Here is a 17,445-nt window from a genome sequence, read left to right as displayed (position 1 = left end):
CTTTCACTGTCAGCCCCTAGAAATGGCCCCGGCTTTCACTGTCAGTCCCTAGAAATGGCCCGGCTTTCACTATCAGTCCCTAGAAATGGCCCCGGCTTTCACTGTCAGCCCCTAGAAATGGCCCCGGCTTTCACTGTCAGTCCCTAGAAATGGCCCCGGCTTTCACTGTCAGCCCCTAGAAATGGCCCCGGCTTTCACTGTCAGCCCCTAGAAATGGCCCCGGCTTTCACTGTCAGTCCCTAGAAATGGCCCCGGCTTTCACTGTCAGTCCCTAGAAATGGCCCCGGCTTTCACTGTCAGCCCCTAGAAATGGCCCCGGCTTTCACTGTCAGTCCCTAGAAATGGCCCCGGCTTTCACTGTCAGTCCCTAGAAATGGCCCCGGCTTTCACTGTCAGTCCCTAGAAATGGCCCCGGCTTTCACTGTCAGTCCCTAGAAATGGCCCCGGCTTTCACTGTCAGTCCCTAGAAATGGCCCCGGCTTTCACTGTCAGCCCCTAGAAATGGCCCCGGCTTTCACTGTCAGTCCCTAGAAATGGCCCCGGCTTTCACTGTCAGTCCCTAGAAATGGCCCCGGCTTTCACTGTCAGCCCCTAGAAATGGCCCCGGCTTTCACTGTCAGTCCCTAGAAATGGCCCCGGCTTTCACTGTCAGTCCCTAGAAATAGCCCCGGCTTTCACTGTCAGTCCCTAGAAATGGCCCCGGCTTTCACTGTCAGTCCCTAGAAATGGCCCCGGCTTTCACTGTCAGCCCCTAGAAATGGCCCCGGCTTTCACTGTCAGCCCCTAGAAATGGCCCCGGCTTTCACTGTCAGCCCCTAGAAATGGCCCCGGCTTTCACTGTCAGCCCCTAGAAATGGCCCCGGCTTTCACTGTCAGTCCCTAGAAATGGCCCCGGCTTTCACTGTCAGCCCCTAGAAATGGCCCCGGCTTTCACTGTCAGCCCCTAGAAATGGCCCCGGCTTTCACTGTCAGTGCCTAGAAATGGCCCCGGCTTTCACTGTCAGTCCCTAGAAATGGCCCCGGCTTTCACTGTCAGCCCCTAGAAATGGCCCCGGCTTTCACTGTCTGCCCCTAGAAATGGCCCCGGCTTTCACTGTCAGTCCCTAGAAATGGCCCCGGCTTTCACTGTCAGCCCCTAGAAATGGCCCCGGCTTTCACTGTCAGTCCCTAGAAATGGCCCCGGCTTTCACTGTCAGTCCCTAGAAATGGCCCCGGCTTTCACTGTCAGCCCCTAGAAATGGCCCCGGCTTTCACTGTCAGCCCCTAGAAATGGCCCCGGCTTTCACTGTCAGTCCCTAGAAATGGCCCTGGCTTTCACTGTCAGTCCCTAGAAATGGCCCCGGCTTTCACTGTCAGTCCCTAGAAATGGCCCTGGCTTTCACTGTCAGTAACTAGAAATGTCTGGGTTTTTTTCTCAGTCAAAAGCAATGTCCATTATATCAGTCCCTGCTAATTTTTACTTAAACGTAAAGTTTCATTGGTGTCAGGTATTGTGTGTACTGCTTTCTGAATTTAGTGTCTGTAAGCAATGCGATTTCCATTTAAGTCAATTTCAGTACAGTTGGACATTTTGAATGCTAGCAGTAACAGAAAAAGAGGTTAATGGGTAGCTTGGGCCCCATATTGAAGTCATCTTTGGGCCCACTGAAACCTTGGGGCTAAGACATTTTTCATAAACATAAACTGAAAATCCTATTCAGTCAATGCTCCACTGGGCCCCTTATAAGTTCCTGGTGTCCCAGCACCCACAGGGTCTTCCTTTGTTGTTATGCCCATGAACACAACCACTTTATTCACTAATTGTAATTATGTACCAGCCCAAGGCAACCATTGCCCTTTATATCTGTGCCTCCAAAGGTGTCCCCCAGTAGCTCCCCATCTTCTTTTCTGCTCATTCACTGCACATACTCTGTGCTGCTTTCCGTTAAAGAGCTTAGGGACTGATGCAAAATATACTGTATATAGTATATAAATCTGACAATATAGCACTGATTAGTCATTTATTTAGGTTCACATTATATTAAAGCCCCCTGTAGCATCAGATTATTTGATAGCATAGGCGGAGGGTGAATTTTTTGTTTGGGGAGGCTAAATATGGGCCGTACATAGACTGACCTAAAGCTAATGTGAGACTTAGTGGATTCACTGCTGGTGTAAAAAATGAACCTCCCAAATACCTCTTGCAGTTCCCACTGACTCCCAGGGATACTGTGCAATAGTGCGGGTGGGAGGGCTTTTTTACCCTAAAATGCTTAGGATGTAAAAGTCTTTATACATGCACTTCTGTGAGGGGTTCTCCATTCATTTGTGTTTGTGATCAGTTATCTTAAAGGGGTAGTTCACCTAGATGTAGACATTGATATTCTGAGACAATTTGCAATTGGTCCTCTTTTATTTTTTTAATGGTTTTTCAGTTATTTAACTTTTTGTTCAGCAGCTCTGCATTTGGTAGTTCAGGAGACATCTGGTTGCTAGGGTCTTATTTACCCTAGCAACCAGGTAGTGGTTTAAACAAGAGATGGGAATATGAATAGTTAAGGGACCCTGCATGGAAAAATAAGTAATAAAAATTACAATAATAATAAAATTGTAGCCTCACAGAGCAATACTTTTTTGCTGCCGTGGTCAGGGGCCCCCATTTGAAAGCTGGATAGAGGCAGAAGAGAGAGGCAAATTATTCCACTTACCATCCTTCTGTTAGGATAGGTGATAGGGATATTATAGATGTCAGGTGACAAAAAACAATTTAATTTCAGCTAGTGGGTCAGCCTTTAGAACTGTATAGTATCTGTGTATAGTATCTGTGTATAGCGCCTGTGTATAGTGCCTATGTATAGTAACTGTGTATAGCACCTGTGTATAGCGCCTGTGTATAGTACCTATGTATAGTACCTGTGTATAGCACCTGTGTATAGTACCTGTGTGTATAGCACCTGTGTATAGTACCTGTGTGTATAGCACCTGTGTATAGTACCTGTGTATAGTACCAATATGTATAGTACCTGTGTGTATAGTACCTGTTTGTATAGTACCTGCGTATAGTACCTGTGTGTATTGTACCTGTGTATAGTACCTGTTTGTATAGTACCTGCATATAGTACCTGTGTGTATTGTACCTGTGTGTATTGTACCTGTGTGTATAGTACCTGTGTGTATAGTACCTGTGTATAGCACCTGTGTGTATTGTACCAATATGTATAGTACCTGTGTGTATAGTACCTGTGTATAGTACCTGTTTGTATAGTACCTGCGTATAGTACCTGTGTGTATTGTACCTGTGTGTATTGTACCTGTGTATAGTACCTGTTTGTATAGTACCTGCGTATAGTACCTGTGTATAGTACCTGTGTGTATAGTACCTGTGTGTATAGTACCTGTGTGTAGTACCTGTGTGTATAGTACCTGTGTATATTGTACCTGTGTGTATAGTACCTGTGTATAGTACCTGTGTGTATTGCACCTGTGTATAGTACCTGTGTATAATAACTGTATAGTACCTGTGTATAGCACCTGTGTATAGTACCTGTGTGTATAGTACCTGTGTGTATAGTACCTGTGTGTATAGTACCTGTGTGTATAGCACCTGTATATAGTACCTGTGTGTATAGTACCTGTGTGTATAGTACCTGTGTGTATAGCACCTGTATATAGTACCTGTTTGTATAGTACCTGTGTATAGTACCTGTGTGTATAGTATCTTTGTGTATAGTACCTGTTTGTATAGTACCTGTGTATAGTACCTTTGTGTATAGTACCTGTGTGTATAGTACCTGTTTATAGTACCTGTGTGTATAGTACCTGTTTATAGTACCTGTGTATAGTACTTGTATGTATTGTACCTGTGTGTATTGTACCTGTGTGTATTGTACCTGTGTGTATAGTACCTGTGTATAGTACCTATGTATATAGTACCTGCTTATAGTACCTGTGGGAGTGGGATGAAATCTGCAGCAAAAGGTCAGAGTTGGTGAGGTTCTTAGGTAAAGTTTACATCCTGCAGATACTCATTTTCAGTCTTCATTTCTGCACTGCCTTCAGTTTGTAATATCTCCAGAGCCCTGTCTGCATCTGTGCCTTGATTGTGCCTTGATTGGTCAGTTTTACTGTCTGTCAAGAAAGCTGTGCTCTGAATGGAGAATTCTCAAGAAGAAAGATCCAATCAGAGCACAGCAGAATGGAGCTTGCAGGAACAGGAGAAGATTTCCAGGATAGCACAGAAACAGAGTGAGGTTTTTTTTTTGTTTCTTTTAAGGTGCCATGTTTGATAGGCCAGCCTAATTTTTTGCTTCATAACTTGAACAGCTCAGATTCTCACTAGCTGTTTAGAGCTCACTGAGCATGTTAGTGTCACTGAAACTCCTAACAAAATCCAAGCTGGGGAGCGCCTGTGACAACTGTAAAGAGCTGAATCATTACTGTTATGGAGATGCTGAAACATAAGGCTGGTGCAGTAAGTTCAATATAAAATATATGGCATCTCTTGCCATATAATTATTTTTAGGGTTTAGCTCTCCTTGAAAGCAAGTACTTCCAAAGAAGCAACAACAGTCATAGGTTCTTTCATAAATGAAACCAGAACTGTAAAGATCAGGGCCATTCGGACTGCATAGTATAGTTTGCCCTCTTTGCACAAGTCTTATAGTGGAGCAACCAACAAATTGTTTTTGGATGTTTTTTTTATTTTTTACTAATATTGTTAACTCTGCATCATAGCAAATAAATACATAAATATATATAATATATACACTGTATGTGAGTTGTGCTCTGACAACATCTAAATATGAAGAAGAAAAATATTGTTGAATGTGATAGAATTCTGTGCATACTGTACATTCTTTGGTGCGTTAGGTCTGTCTGGGGAGGCTGCCATCACAAAGCAGCAGTGTCATTGTTTGCTCATATTCTTTGTTTGCTCATATTCATACTTCAAATATTTGAGTTATAAGTTATAGTGTAATTGCAGTTGAGATAGGGATAACGCACATGGGCAACTGCTGTGAGCCAATGTGACAATGCTAGCTATTGCTTGGCCTTAATGGAGATAAGAAACATATTAGAAACAATTCAGTTGGCCCAAATACAAAAATTCAATGAGCAGCAACTATTTGACTAATCAGGGCACGGTTTGAACAATTATATATTAAGCAATGGCAATGACCTACTTGCTTGTGTCTGGGCAAACACAGAAGGGAAATACAGCCCTTGATACTTCCCTGGTGCCACAGTCATAGCCCAGCCATGGAAAGCCAAGGAGAGCTTCTTCTATCTGAATACACATCTGCAGGAATCAAGTGGGATGCTGAAGAGCCCCTCAAATGCAACAATGAGCTAAAAGAATACAATTGGCCAATCAGTGACCCAATTCGCTTTGTGTGGTGCTGAAAATGGCAGGTACTTACACCTTGATGTCATAACCCACAAGTCAGATAGAACCCAGTGAATGGCGGGGATACAGCCAGCTTCGTTTAACATAAAGCATCAAAGCTGCCTTAAAGGCCTTTGGCATTCCTTATTATCTGCACAGAGCCATTAGTGTGCATATTTGCACTAATAACTTAGTAAGTTCTTCATAGATACCTAGTGCATGTGCTCCCCAAACAGTGAAATATGTATTATTTTGCTGCTTTCCCTGGGAATATCTTGGGTATTGCAAGTAATTTGGCAGGCACAGCACACACTCACGCAGAAAGGAAATGTGATCTGCACATAATAAACTATAGCCACATATTTATTATACAGAGAAGATAAGCCCTGTTTATAAACCTGACATGTACTATTAATATGACTTTTGAAGTTACATTCTTCATATCTTCTGCAAAATAAAATGTGATAAAACAACAAAGATTAGAGGCACAATATGCATTTATAAATGTATTTACAACATTTTCCAAAATAGTAAAAAAAAAAAACAACTTGGATATATTTATAAAGATACAATGTTGTATAAATTATCTTACACACATATAAACATTCATACAGCTCTAAGATTGCAACAAAAAGATATATGGACAGACAGACTAGTAGATAAATATATACAGATGGATAAATAAGCACAATTGTTAATATTGCTCTCTCTGTAACACACGCCATACTGTAACAATCAGTTTTATATAAAAAAAACCCCGTCAATAGATTTCTCTGTTCTGCTGGTGGTGGATAGACCATTGAATGCAAATAGTTCATATCAATGATTAGCCCTTCTGCATCTGCTTTTTGCTGCACTTCATATAAAAATAAAAAGAGATTTGCTTGCCCTTGAAATGTCTATGAGTATATATTGCAGAGGAATGTCAAAATATTGCACGTAAAGCTGGCGTTTCAGGATCACCGTCTTGATTATTCCCCAAAGCTGAGGGGGCAATGTTTGAATCACACAGGGTGGAGCATCGCCTGGTTTTGTATGTTACTACTGTAACTAAAAGTCCAGCTGTTACCTCTATGACTATTACCGCCTTAGTCTCTCACATCTGTAAGAAAATAAAAGAGAATTAGTGGCACTGCACCATATATTCTAATAGGCTTGGAGGGTAGATGTGGTTCTTTAAGAGAATATAGTGACTGTATCAACTATTTTTCATATGGCTCCTGTACAGGCCTTGCTCAGCTAATTTACATTATGTTGCTCATACTCCAAAGGGTTAAGACACATGGAGCTACTAGTAGCAACTACTTCCTGTGGCTACTAAAATAGACAATGCTGATCATTTACTGATAATTGTCTCTACGTGTGTTTTAGCAGAGGCAATTCTCAGTATTGTCTATGGAAAGGTAGTTTCTGGAGTTTAGTAGCCGTGCAAAAATAGCTGCTACTAGTAGTTCAGTGTGTCTTCACCCTAAAGAGGAAGAGCTCAACTATCTGACCCCACTCCAATGTCTGTGGAGGGTCCTAAGGCTAGGAGAGTGGCAGCCTTTCTTATGAAAGAACATCTCAGTCTCAAACAATAATAAGAACAGGATGCATGGATCTTACAAGTAACCAATATGTAGCTGCTCCTCCCTTGAGCAGTTGTTTTTTGCCACCCTGTAAAAGAGCAACCTGAGGCAAGGTCATGGAACAGGATAGCAGTGACCCCCCCCCCCCCCCCCCCCCAAACTCTTAGCCAGGGGAATAGGGGTCAGTAACATTAGGGTGGTAGTACTGACCTCCCAGCCACATCCCCCATCTATGTGTAATAAAAAGCATGTGCCCCGATCCCTACTCCTTTGCATTACACAGACTATGTAACCACTCCAATCAAACTTGTGTTTGCAAGTATACAATCTTTTACCCTCAGTATATAGGGAGGGGAGTAAGGAAATCAGCACCAACCCTAAGCATTTTTATTCACATGTAAAGGATGGGGAATCCTATTCACCTTATTTATTTTCTAGTTCTCATATTACAGTTACAATTTTATTTGTGAATTAGTAATGTATTAACTGTCTGGTAATATATACGTAAACAATAAAACTCTACTTACTTATTTACTTACTTAATCACTATTAATTTCTCTTTATGGAAACATTTGTTTTTTGAATAACAAGTAAAGCTCTAATTATTGGCAAATACACGTAGATTTATCTAGGGTTCCGTGGCTTATTCATAGTGGTCATTTATATTTTTCACAAAGTTAAAAGTCATTTTGCAAACTTCAGGGGCCCTGCCTCATTGCAGCAGAACAAGCAAAGCTTTAATGAATGCACAGTGGCACGGAAACGCTGGAAGGGAATTGGGGGGGTGTGTGGAGAAGAACATGGCGGTGCCAAAGACCTAAATACCAGAAATCTGTAATGGTACATGTTAACATTAGTAATAATAGAATTCTAATGCAGTGGTTTAGGATGGGGGGGGCACTGAGAAATATTTTGGAAATCTTTTGTTTTTTGGGATTCATTCTCCTTTAAATACTTGTTCTAAACACTTTCTGTTATGTAAAGGTATCGGATCTGTTATCTAGAATGCTTGGGTCCTGGGGTTTTCCATATAAGTGGTCTTTCTGTAAATTGGATCTTCATCTTCTACTAAAAATCATTAAAATATGATTTAAACCCAATTGGATTGCTTTGCCTTCAATAAGGTTTAATTAAATCAAATAAAGGGAGTATTTTATTATCATTATCATTTTTAAAATCTGAATTATTTAATTAAAATGGAGTCTATTGGAGATAATCTTAATGTAATTTTAAACTTTCTGGATAACGGTTTTTCAGCTAACTGATCCCATAACCTGTACTTGCACATATGCCTGATTATCTGCAAGCATGTGTGTATATATATTTGTGTGTGTGCCTGGTGCTCACAGAGGGGGTTAATGACTGACATCCCTAGGTTACTTCCCTTAAGGACAATAAACATTGGTATGGATTTTTTTTGCAAGGATATTTACTTTCATTCACATTTTCTGCATATTTTTGCTGTATGCTTATTGAGAAAGCTGGGAGAATTCCAAGAGCCCTTGCTTAGCTGGATTATGGGTCATTGGCACTTATGAGGAGTGGAGGGAAATTACGTAATCTAAGACGTATAAGATAATGGAATGAAGGCTATTGCACTTCTTTGTGATATTGTACAGGGTAAATGTTTTTCATGAGTTCCCTTTCAGGCCAAGTTATTCCAGAGTAATGCCTTTTCAGCAAATCCCATAGTTTGGCCTTATGCCCTATAACTGGGGTCAGATATACAAGGTGACTTGCCAAGGTGATGAATGTAGCCCCTGGCAGAGCCCCTGCGTGCTTATGCAACCACTTCCACTGCGTGCAACAAATAGAGCTTACACAACGAATACAGACAGATCATTTGGCACATTAGCAAATGAACTTCCCTGCTGCTACCACTCAGCATGCCAGGTGAACAAGATTTCTCTGTTCCGGTAGAAAGGGTGACATCACCCTGTAAGGTTGACGGGTAAGAAGGCATGAACTCACCAAGCTATTTACAATCAATGCAGACAGTAATGCCATACTAGTGTAGTATACCATGGATGGACTAAACCTAAACAAAAATTCACCATTCTTTCCCCTGCAAATCAGCTTTTCCCCCAACAGCATTGTTGCAAGCACCTGATAAGTAAGACCCACCACAACGTGCAACATGGGGCACTAATAGAGAGGCACTTTTTGCCAACTCGTGTGCAAGTTGCAGCAGGCATTCTAGTAGTGGGACTGATTTACTTCTGGCATGCAAGGTTATGAAAAGCATTAGTGTTCAATTTGCTAGGTGCAAGGCATAGACGCAACTGACTAGAGCAGGGGTCCAAAACCATTTTTACCTGTGAGCAACATTTAAAAAAAGTTGGGGAGCAACACAAGCATGAAAAAAGTTCCTAGGGGGTGATGAATAAAGGCTGCAATTGGTTATTTGGTAGCCCAATGTGGACTAGAAGACTACAGGAGGCTCTGTTTGGTAGTACAGATATGCGACCCATTATCCAGAATGCTTGGGACCTGGGGTTTTTTTGGATCTCCTACCTTACGTCTGCTAAAAAAGGATTTAACCTGTAATTAAACCCAGTAGGATTGTTTTGGCTCCAATAAGAAGTAATTATATCTTAGTTGGGATCAAGTACAAGGTACTGTTTTATTATAACAGAGAAAAATGAAATAATTTCCAAAATTGAAAATTATTTGCTTATAATAGAGTCTATGGGAGATGGCCTTTCGTAATTCATAATTTCTGGATAATGGATTTATGGATAATGGGTCCGATACCCATACACACATTCTTTATGCCTCCAAAACTTGCCTTCAAGTCAGAAAAAATGAATGCTTTGAGGCCACTGGGAGCAACATCAGAGGAGTTGGTGAGCACAAGTTGCTTGGGGTGGGGGATCACCGAACTAGAGGAACTACCTTCATGTTGGGCTGGTGGTACTTTTAGGGTTTGTAATAATTAATCACTACATGCTAAATGGGACTAAGTACCTTTATAAATCATGAATAAAATCTAAAATAGTGCTTTTCTGTTGTGCTTGCAGTACTAACTGAGCCCTAAGGCTCATACTAGACAGCTGAAGGTAACTATGCTTTTTCACATGACTGATTTTTTTTTTACACTCTTGGTTTTTGCAAATATAGATTCACAAATAAGGCTTTGGATTTGGTTTATTATTTGCCCAAATCTTTATCCTTTGTCAATATTCTGGTGAGCCTTTTCTGAGTGCCATAAATCTTGCATCCAGAGTCCCTCAAACCTAATGATCTACTAGCTAGATGTACTTCTTGAGACAGAACAAACCTATGTTACTTTAATTTATTGGACCTTTACAAATCCTTTCCTATCATTAAAAGGGTCAAGGAATAATCATCACTAAATAAATATAAACTATTCAGGCACAACCTTGCTGGCTACTCTCAGTATCAAAGATGAGTGAGTTGGAAACCCTGACCTGCAATAACATCTACAGAACAAACAAGTAAAGTTCTTCCTTATCTAGTAAAACACTAGGGCTGTGGCACATGGATCCATGCTAAAGGTGGCCATACACGTGGCGATCTGACGATGTTTCGTACGACCATCGGTCGCACGAAACATCGTAAGATCCGCCACACACCATTCAGGGCTGAATCGGCAGGTAAGGAGGTAGAAACAATAGGATTTCTACCTCCTTCTGCCGATTCAGATCTGAAGGGAGAATTTTGGTCAGGCGCCTTCTATGGCGCCCGATCAAAATTTTCAAACTGGTCCGATCGGCGAGTCGTCCGATATCAGCAGGTTCCTGCGATATCGGTCGACTCGCCGACATACCATACACGCACCGATTTTCGTTCGAGGTTTCGTACGATAATATCGGTACGTGTATGGCCACCTTTACTGTCATGATCAAAATGGCCAGTGCCTGACTAGGTCACCTGACCTGAAGGTACCATTTGTCTTTACCATCACCTACTACAGGGTGTCCCAAAGCACTTGGTGGGGTTACACTGCACTAACTTCCTCCTGAGGATCTTTTCATAATTTAAGGATCCATAGAAAGCCCTTTCAGCCCTTTCCAAACTTTCTTTGTAGGTTCGCCCTTTCTATATCCTATACCTGGCACCCAGTGTAAATAAGAAGCAGTGATTGAGTTTGAACGACCCTGCTTATTCCTTTTGAGAAAGTACTTGACTCTGTCGCAACAGGCCTATCATACAACCCTCTGCCATTTTAGCGCACTGCCGCAGTATACATTTTGGGCTGTGAGCTTAGAATGCTGTAATCTTTGCCCTGAGCCCCTCAGTTTCTTAAAATCAGCATGTCAAGATTCCTGCCGCTGATCAGACTGCCAGGGATCCACTTATTCAAAAACAGTTGAGCCGATGAGGCCTGTTTTTACTAAAGAGGCTTAGTTGGATCAGCAGTACATAAAACTGTAGCCAAATGCCACAGATCAGTAATTAATCACCATCTTGACTGATATCTAAAGTTCCCTGTCTGTGACCCTTGGGGAGTCTTTGCTTAGAAATAGCAAGCTGCATGGCAGCTCCCACTCATGAGTAAAGTAAATATGCAGACTAGGAATGTGTCGTGCAAACAATGTTATGCCCTCATATATTGCAGTCTGAAGTACCGACATTCCTGCTCAAATAATCACAACAAAGGGAGGCAAATATTTTGTTTAGGTTGCTACAATGAGGATAAATGCTCTGTAGAGATTTCTTTTATCTCCGCAGCTCCATATTCATTTAATTCGAGAGGTTTAGAGATGTATTTACCAACAGAGTAATAATCCCTTCTTCAGTTAAGTGCCCAGTATTCTGCTCTTTTCCCCCATAATCATCATCATGGCAGCTATATTGGCAGGGAACAGACCATAAAAAACATACTGTAATAGCAGAATTCTCAGCCACCTCATGAAGGGATGGATCACACCATGATGCAGTGACCACGGGATGTAGAACTGTGGGATATATATTATTTTTTGAAAGTCTAATATTTTTAGGCTTTTTTGCTGGATGGTCACAAGTTACAATCCTGCTTCGCCGTCTGTACATATTGCAAATCACAGGGCATTTCATGCTGGCAGCTGATGAACATGCACTGAGCTCTAACATCCCACAAAAAACATTAATAGCCACCATGTAATTTAATGGCTGCCATAGTCTACACAACACAACAGTGTAACAGAAGGGATGCTGTCTCCCATTTGCCTCACCTGCATCTCTCTTTGTGAAACTGCCGTCCTTGAAGAAGACACTTCTCTTCTGTAATATTGCAAATGCACTCACAGGTAATGGGGTTCAGAGTGCTGTGTTTGTTACAGGGGGGGCAAGGAGACCTAGGGACAAAAAGAGGCGACTTCAGTTATTATCATCAACACTTCTGCTTCAGGAGAGGCTAATAATGTACTTTATTAAGGTACAGACCCGTCTGCTTGGGGGGTTCCATTTCCATTCTTTCCTTTCCGTCTCCGTTTCTTTACCTTTTTCTCACCTGATATATAAATGCTGTGGATGCAAAAAGAAAGGCAAAGTGACTTTGGGGAGGCTAAAGAAACATTTTGGGGGACGTCATCTTTTAGCATCTTACAAATTTGCTTCATGTCATACATTTCTCAACAGCATCAGAGGAATGTCAGAGGAGCATCAGAGGAAACAGGTCACTTTTATAAAGCTCAGGGAGCATGCTCAGTAAGGGTTAAAGGGAAACTATACCCCCAGAATGAATACTTAACCAACAGATTATATTATGTTGTGACTTATTAAAGAATTTCGCCAAACTGTAATATAAATATCAGTAAATATTGCCCTTTTACATCCTTTCCCTTGATCCAGCGCCGGATTTGTGATGCGGGCGCCCTGAGGCCGCTCCCCCCTGTGCGCATGCGTGAATCGCCAACCCCGCCCCCCACACAGCGAGCGCATGCGTGAACCCTCCCTCCGCGTCAGCTGCGCATGCGCATACATTTCATCTCCCATACGGAGCAGTGGAGAGAAGTCCCCATTGCTCCGTATAGGAGCAAAATTTAAAAATTTTATTGCGGCGGGGCGGCATGCCGCCCCTAAACTTCTGCCGCCCTAGGCCCGGGCCTTTGTGGCCTCTCCACAAATCCGGGCCTGCCTTGATCCACAATTTAGTGATGGGCTGTGTGCTCCCTCAGAGATCACCTGACAGGAAATAATGCAGCTCTAACTGTAACAGGAAGTGGTGTGGGAGCAAAAGGCAGAACTCTGTCCATTAATTTGCAATTAAAAAATCTTTCTTTTTGTGTATAATTAATGGCTTTTTATCGTTTATAGCAGCTGGTCAACTCCAGATTGTGGGTTAGACCGAGCGCTGGCACAATAGTGTGTTTCTAGCAGCTGGTCAACGCTACAGCGTGGGTTAGACCGAGCGCTGGCGATTTCTTTCTGTGTTTTGTGTACAAATTGTAGCCAAATTTTGCTTCTAGCTGCTATGTAGCCTTTAAACCACTCATGTGTGTGCTTTCATGTGTGTGCTAATGAGCTGGGGCTTAAAAGCTCCCTGCTTTTCCACTAGAGCCTTTTTGAGCTAAAGGTAGGTGCAATAGGTCTTAATACTCAGTCACACTGTTTTCTGGGGGACTTTATTTTAATTGCATCACAGACTCAAAGTCATTAGACAGTGTAGGACTCACGTACAATGAGGGGCCTTGACGTGGCACGTGAGCTTACATATTTTGGCCAAAGTGTGGTACTAACACCTCATTATTTTTAAAGGCAAACTAAGCGCTGGCAAACTTTCTTTCTCTTTGTGTATAATTAATGGCTTTTTATTGTTTATAGCAGCTGGTCAACTCCAAATTGTGGGTTAGACCGAGCGCTGGCACAATAGTGTGTTTCTAGCAGCTGGTCAACACTACAGCGTGGGTTAGACCGAGCGCTGGCGATTTCTTTCTGTGTTTTCTGTCCATTAATTGGCTGATGGGGCCTAGCATGTACAGTATGTGTGCCTTGGCTTGTTTTTTTTTTGCACTGAGAATCCCTATGATCCCAGGAGGTGGCCCTTAATTCTTAAAATGGCAGTTTTCTATTTAGGAGTACCCAATAGCACATACTACTAAAAATGTATATTTTTATGAAAATGGTTTATTTAGATGAAGCAGGGTTTTACATATGAGCTTGTTTATGCAATATATTTTTATAGAGACATACTGTTTGGGGTATAGGTTTCCTTTAAGTTAATGTAATTATTTCAGGTGTACAGTTTGAAAGTAAATGAAATGAAAAAAATGTGAAGATGTACCCCAACCCCCCCCCCTTTTTTTTTTTAAATCGCCATTTTTAAGCCCAACAATAAAGACAGCAAACAGTATAAAGTCTCGTGCTCACCTGTGAGCCTTCAGTCGAACAGTGTTCTTTGGTCTAAAATATTAAAAGTCAAGAAGAGTTTCATTACACTGGGAAACCATACAGAACCTAGGACAAGATTCACCTCAGTGCCTATAGCTTATGGAATATAAAATTACTATAACACACTGTGCATATATAGAGCAGGGATCCCCAACCTTTCTTACTCGTGAGCCACAGCCAAATGTAAAAAGACTTGGAGAGCAACACAAGCACCATAAAAGTTCATGGAGGTGCCAAATAAGCGCTAAGATTGGCTATTAGGCAGCCTCTATGCACACTATCAGCTTACAGGAGGTTTTATTTGGTAGTAAATCTTGTTTTTATTCAACCAAAACTTGCCCCCAAGTCAGGAATTTAAAAATAACTACCTGGTTTGGGGGCACTGAGAGCAGCATCCAAGGGGTTGGTGAGCAACATGTTGTCCCCGATCCACTGGTTGGGGATCAGTGACTTAGAGAATGCAGTCACAGTGATTACCTGCTAGAAGGGAGTGAATACTTAGGGCTCTGGTACACGGGGAGATTAGTCGCCCGCGGCAAAACTCTCTGCTCGCGGGCGACTAATCTCGCCGAGTTGCCTTCCCCCTGCCATCCCACCGGCGAACATGTAAGTCGCCGGCGGGATGGCAGACGCGGCGGGGCGATTTCGGGAAATCGCCGAAAAAGCCTCACGAGTCTTTTTCGGCGATTTGCGCGAAATCGCGCCGCCGCGTCTGCCATCCCGCCAGCGACTTACATGTTCGCCGGTGGGATGGCAGGGGGAAGGCAACTCGGGGAGATTAGTCGCCCGCGAGCAGGGAGTTTTGCCGCGGGCGACTAATCTCCCCGTGTGCCAGAGCCCTTAGGAATCACAGCCACAAGCGGTCTCTAATGCTGTTACCATGAGGTATATTCCATTGTATTTTTGTTTCTCTCCATCCCCCATTGGTTGCATGAATTAGACCAAGTAATGAATGCAGTATCTTGTGTTGGAAGGCACTTGAATCTGGTTTATATATATATATATTTTTTTTTTTTTTATTTTACATATGCTACACACCACAATACCAATAGGTACAGATTGGTTTTGTTTTACCAACTGGTAGGTTAAATTTATAGTTCTCAGCTTGGAAAGTTTTTTTTACATGAAAAAGCTGCATACATGCATAAAGAGTAATTTACTTTGACCCTGGAAGCAAGTGCAAGAGCCTTGAGGGGCACGGAAGCAGGGCCTTTAGCATTCATTTAAAAAGCACTTGTGTCCAGGGTCTGATTGCGCCCTGCACCCTGCGCCAGATCAGAAACTGGGCGCCCTAAGGGATGCTTTGCCAGCATTCCCTAACTCACATGTCTGAATAACTACATGCCTTCCCACTCCTGCCTATCAAGAATACTGCAATGCCAAACACAGACAGCACTGTAGCCATAGGGTAACTAACCAAAAGCCTCTGCTCTCCATTTTGCAGCCAAGAAACCTGTCCCAATTCTTCAATGTGCAGGCAGGACACAAAAACATAGCAGATTGTACCAGTGTTTTGAACTTTGCACCCTACCTTGCACTTATTAGATGCCCCCCATATATATCTGTAATACTTCAAGGAACATATTATAAATATAGTAAATGTAAGAGTGTGATCATGGAGAAAGTATGTTGTCTAAGCACATTACATGTACTGTTTTTTTTAACTGAGGAAGACACTCAAAGCCTATGGCCTACTATGGTTTCATAGTGAGTTTTAAATAGAAGAAGAAATATCCTAAGATATGAAAGGATTACTGATGTCTGGGAATGATACACGATTTTCATGCAGAATTTTAGCTTTTTTGCTCATTTATCAACACTAGGAAAATCTGCACCTGGGCAGTAATCCATAGCAACCAATTAGCATTTTCAAACTGCAGATAGAGCAATACAAGCAAAAATTTGATTGGTTGCTAAGAATTTCCAACCAAGTTGAACTTTACCTGGTATTGATATATAAGCCACAAGGTGATCAGGGTGGCACTACTACTGTGTTTTAAGGGCAGTAATTGTATACCAAATCCTATGCTCTTAATTGCAGTCAATGCGACATAACTGGCAAAAACCACATACATTTCAATTGCATCTAAACTGACAAAATACAGCTAAGTACATATCGTATGTATTTTACATAACAAAGACACACTCGGATTGTACTACATTGCTTGTATGTGCCCTGCCCTAAACACAAACAGGGACCACACACATTCACCATAAAATGGCATTACCTGCACTGACAGCTCACGTGCTGGGTAATGGATAAATTCGTTAGGTCCGACTGAAGTGACTTTGTCTTGATTACCTAACCATGATAAAACATGAATAAGATTAAGTAGGTGGTAGATAGCGGATAATGTAGTAAAAAATAATTTATATTTCAAGATACAGAATTAAAAAGAATAGGGATTCTACATTTATTTCACATACATTTCACATCCCATTAGCAGAATTGCTATCATACTTTTCCATTAGGGCCCAGTTCAAGTGTAATACTTGGGGAAAACCTGTGCCATGGTCAACAGCAATAAATATTGCTTTTTATGGCTTCAACAAAGGCTTGACCCCTTACAGTTGTACTACCTGTACTGCTGTGCTAATCACAGGAAATCTATGTTCTTAAACTGAAATTATAAGCAGAAAAGACGACAATAGGAACATGTGGGGTATTTTGATCATTTAAACCGTCTCTATTGCTGACAATAAGGATCTCTTGTAAGCACCATCATAAAAACCTAAACAAGACAAATCTTTCCCTATGACATGCACTGCCATTTTCATATAAGAATGGTGCTGATATAAGAATGATATAAGAATGGTGATGATATAAGAATGATATAAGAATGGTGATGATATAAGAATGGTGCTGATATAAGAATGATATAAGAATGGTGCTGATATAAGAATGATATAAGAATGGTGCTGATACAAGAATGATATAAGAATGGTGCTGATACAAGAATGATATAAGAATGGTGCTGATACAAGAATGATATAAGAATGGTGCTGATACAAGAATGATATAAGAATGGTGCTGATACAAGAATGATATAAGAATGGTGCTGATACAAGAATGATATAAGAATGGTGCTGATACAAGAATGATATAAGAATGGTGCTGATAAAAGAATGATATAAGAATGGTGCTGATAAAAGAATGATATAAGAATGGTGCTGATA

General features: G+C 41.5%; 1 protein-coding gene across 5 annotated transcripts in view; it reads right to left on the bottom strand.

The window, feature by feature from the left end:
• Positions 1–5,707: 5,707 nt before the first annotated feature.
• Positions 5,708–17,445, bottom strand: part of vegfb (vascular endothelial growth factor B) — a 38,901-nt gene continuing 27,163 nt past the window's right edge. For 3 of the 5 annotated variants that reach the window (XM_004913640.4, XM_004913641.4, XM_002940223.5), the window contains 5 exons: positions 16,497–16,570; positions 14,248–14,280; positions 12,322–12,402; positions 12,111–12,233; positions 5,708–6,467 (listed from right to left, as the gene is read on the bottom strand). In XM_004913640.4, the coding sequence (XP_004913697.1) occupies positions 6,446–6,467; positions 12,111–12,233; positions 12,322–12,402; positions 14,248–14,280; positions 16,497–16,570 (333 nt within the window). In that variant the 3' untranslated portion in view covers positions 5,708–6,445. The remainder of the gene's footprint in view (positions 6,468–12,110; positions 12,234–12,321; positions 12,403–14,247; positions 14,281–16,496; positions 16,571–17,445) is intronic. The other 2 variants (XM_031900647.1, XM_031900648.1) reach the window with 1 other exon arrangement.

This window comes from Xenopus tropicalis, chromosome 4 (assembly GCF_000004195.4).
Source record: "Xenopus tropicalis strain Nigerian chromosome 4, UCB_Xtro_10.0, whole genome shotgun sequence".
Classification (NCBI taxonomy): Eukaryota; Metazoa; Chordata; class Amphibia; order Anura; family Pipidae; genus Xenopus; species Xenopus tropicalis.
The sequence above is the reverse complement of the archived record's forward strand: the minus strand, read 5'-3'. Positions and strand labels throughout refer to the sequence as shown.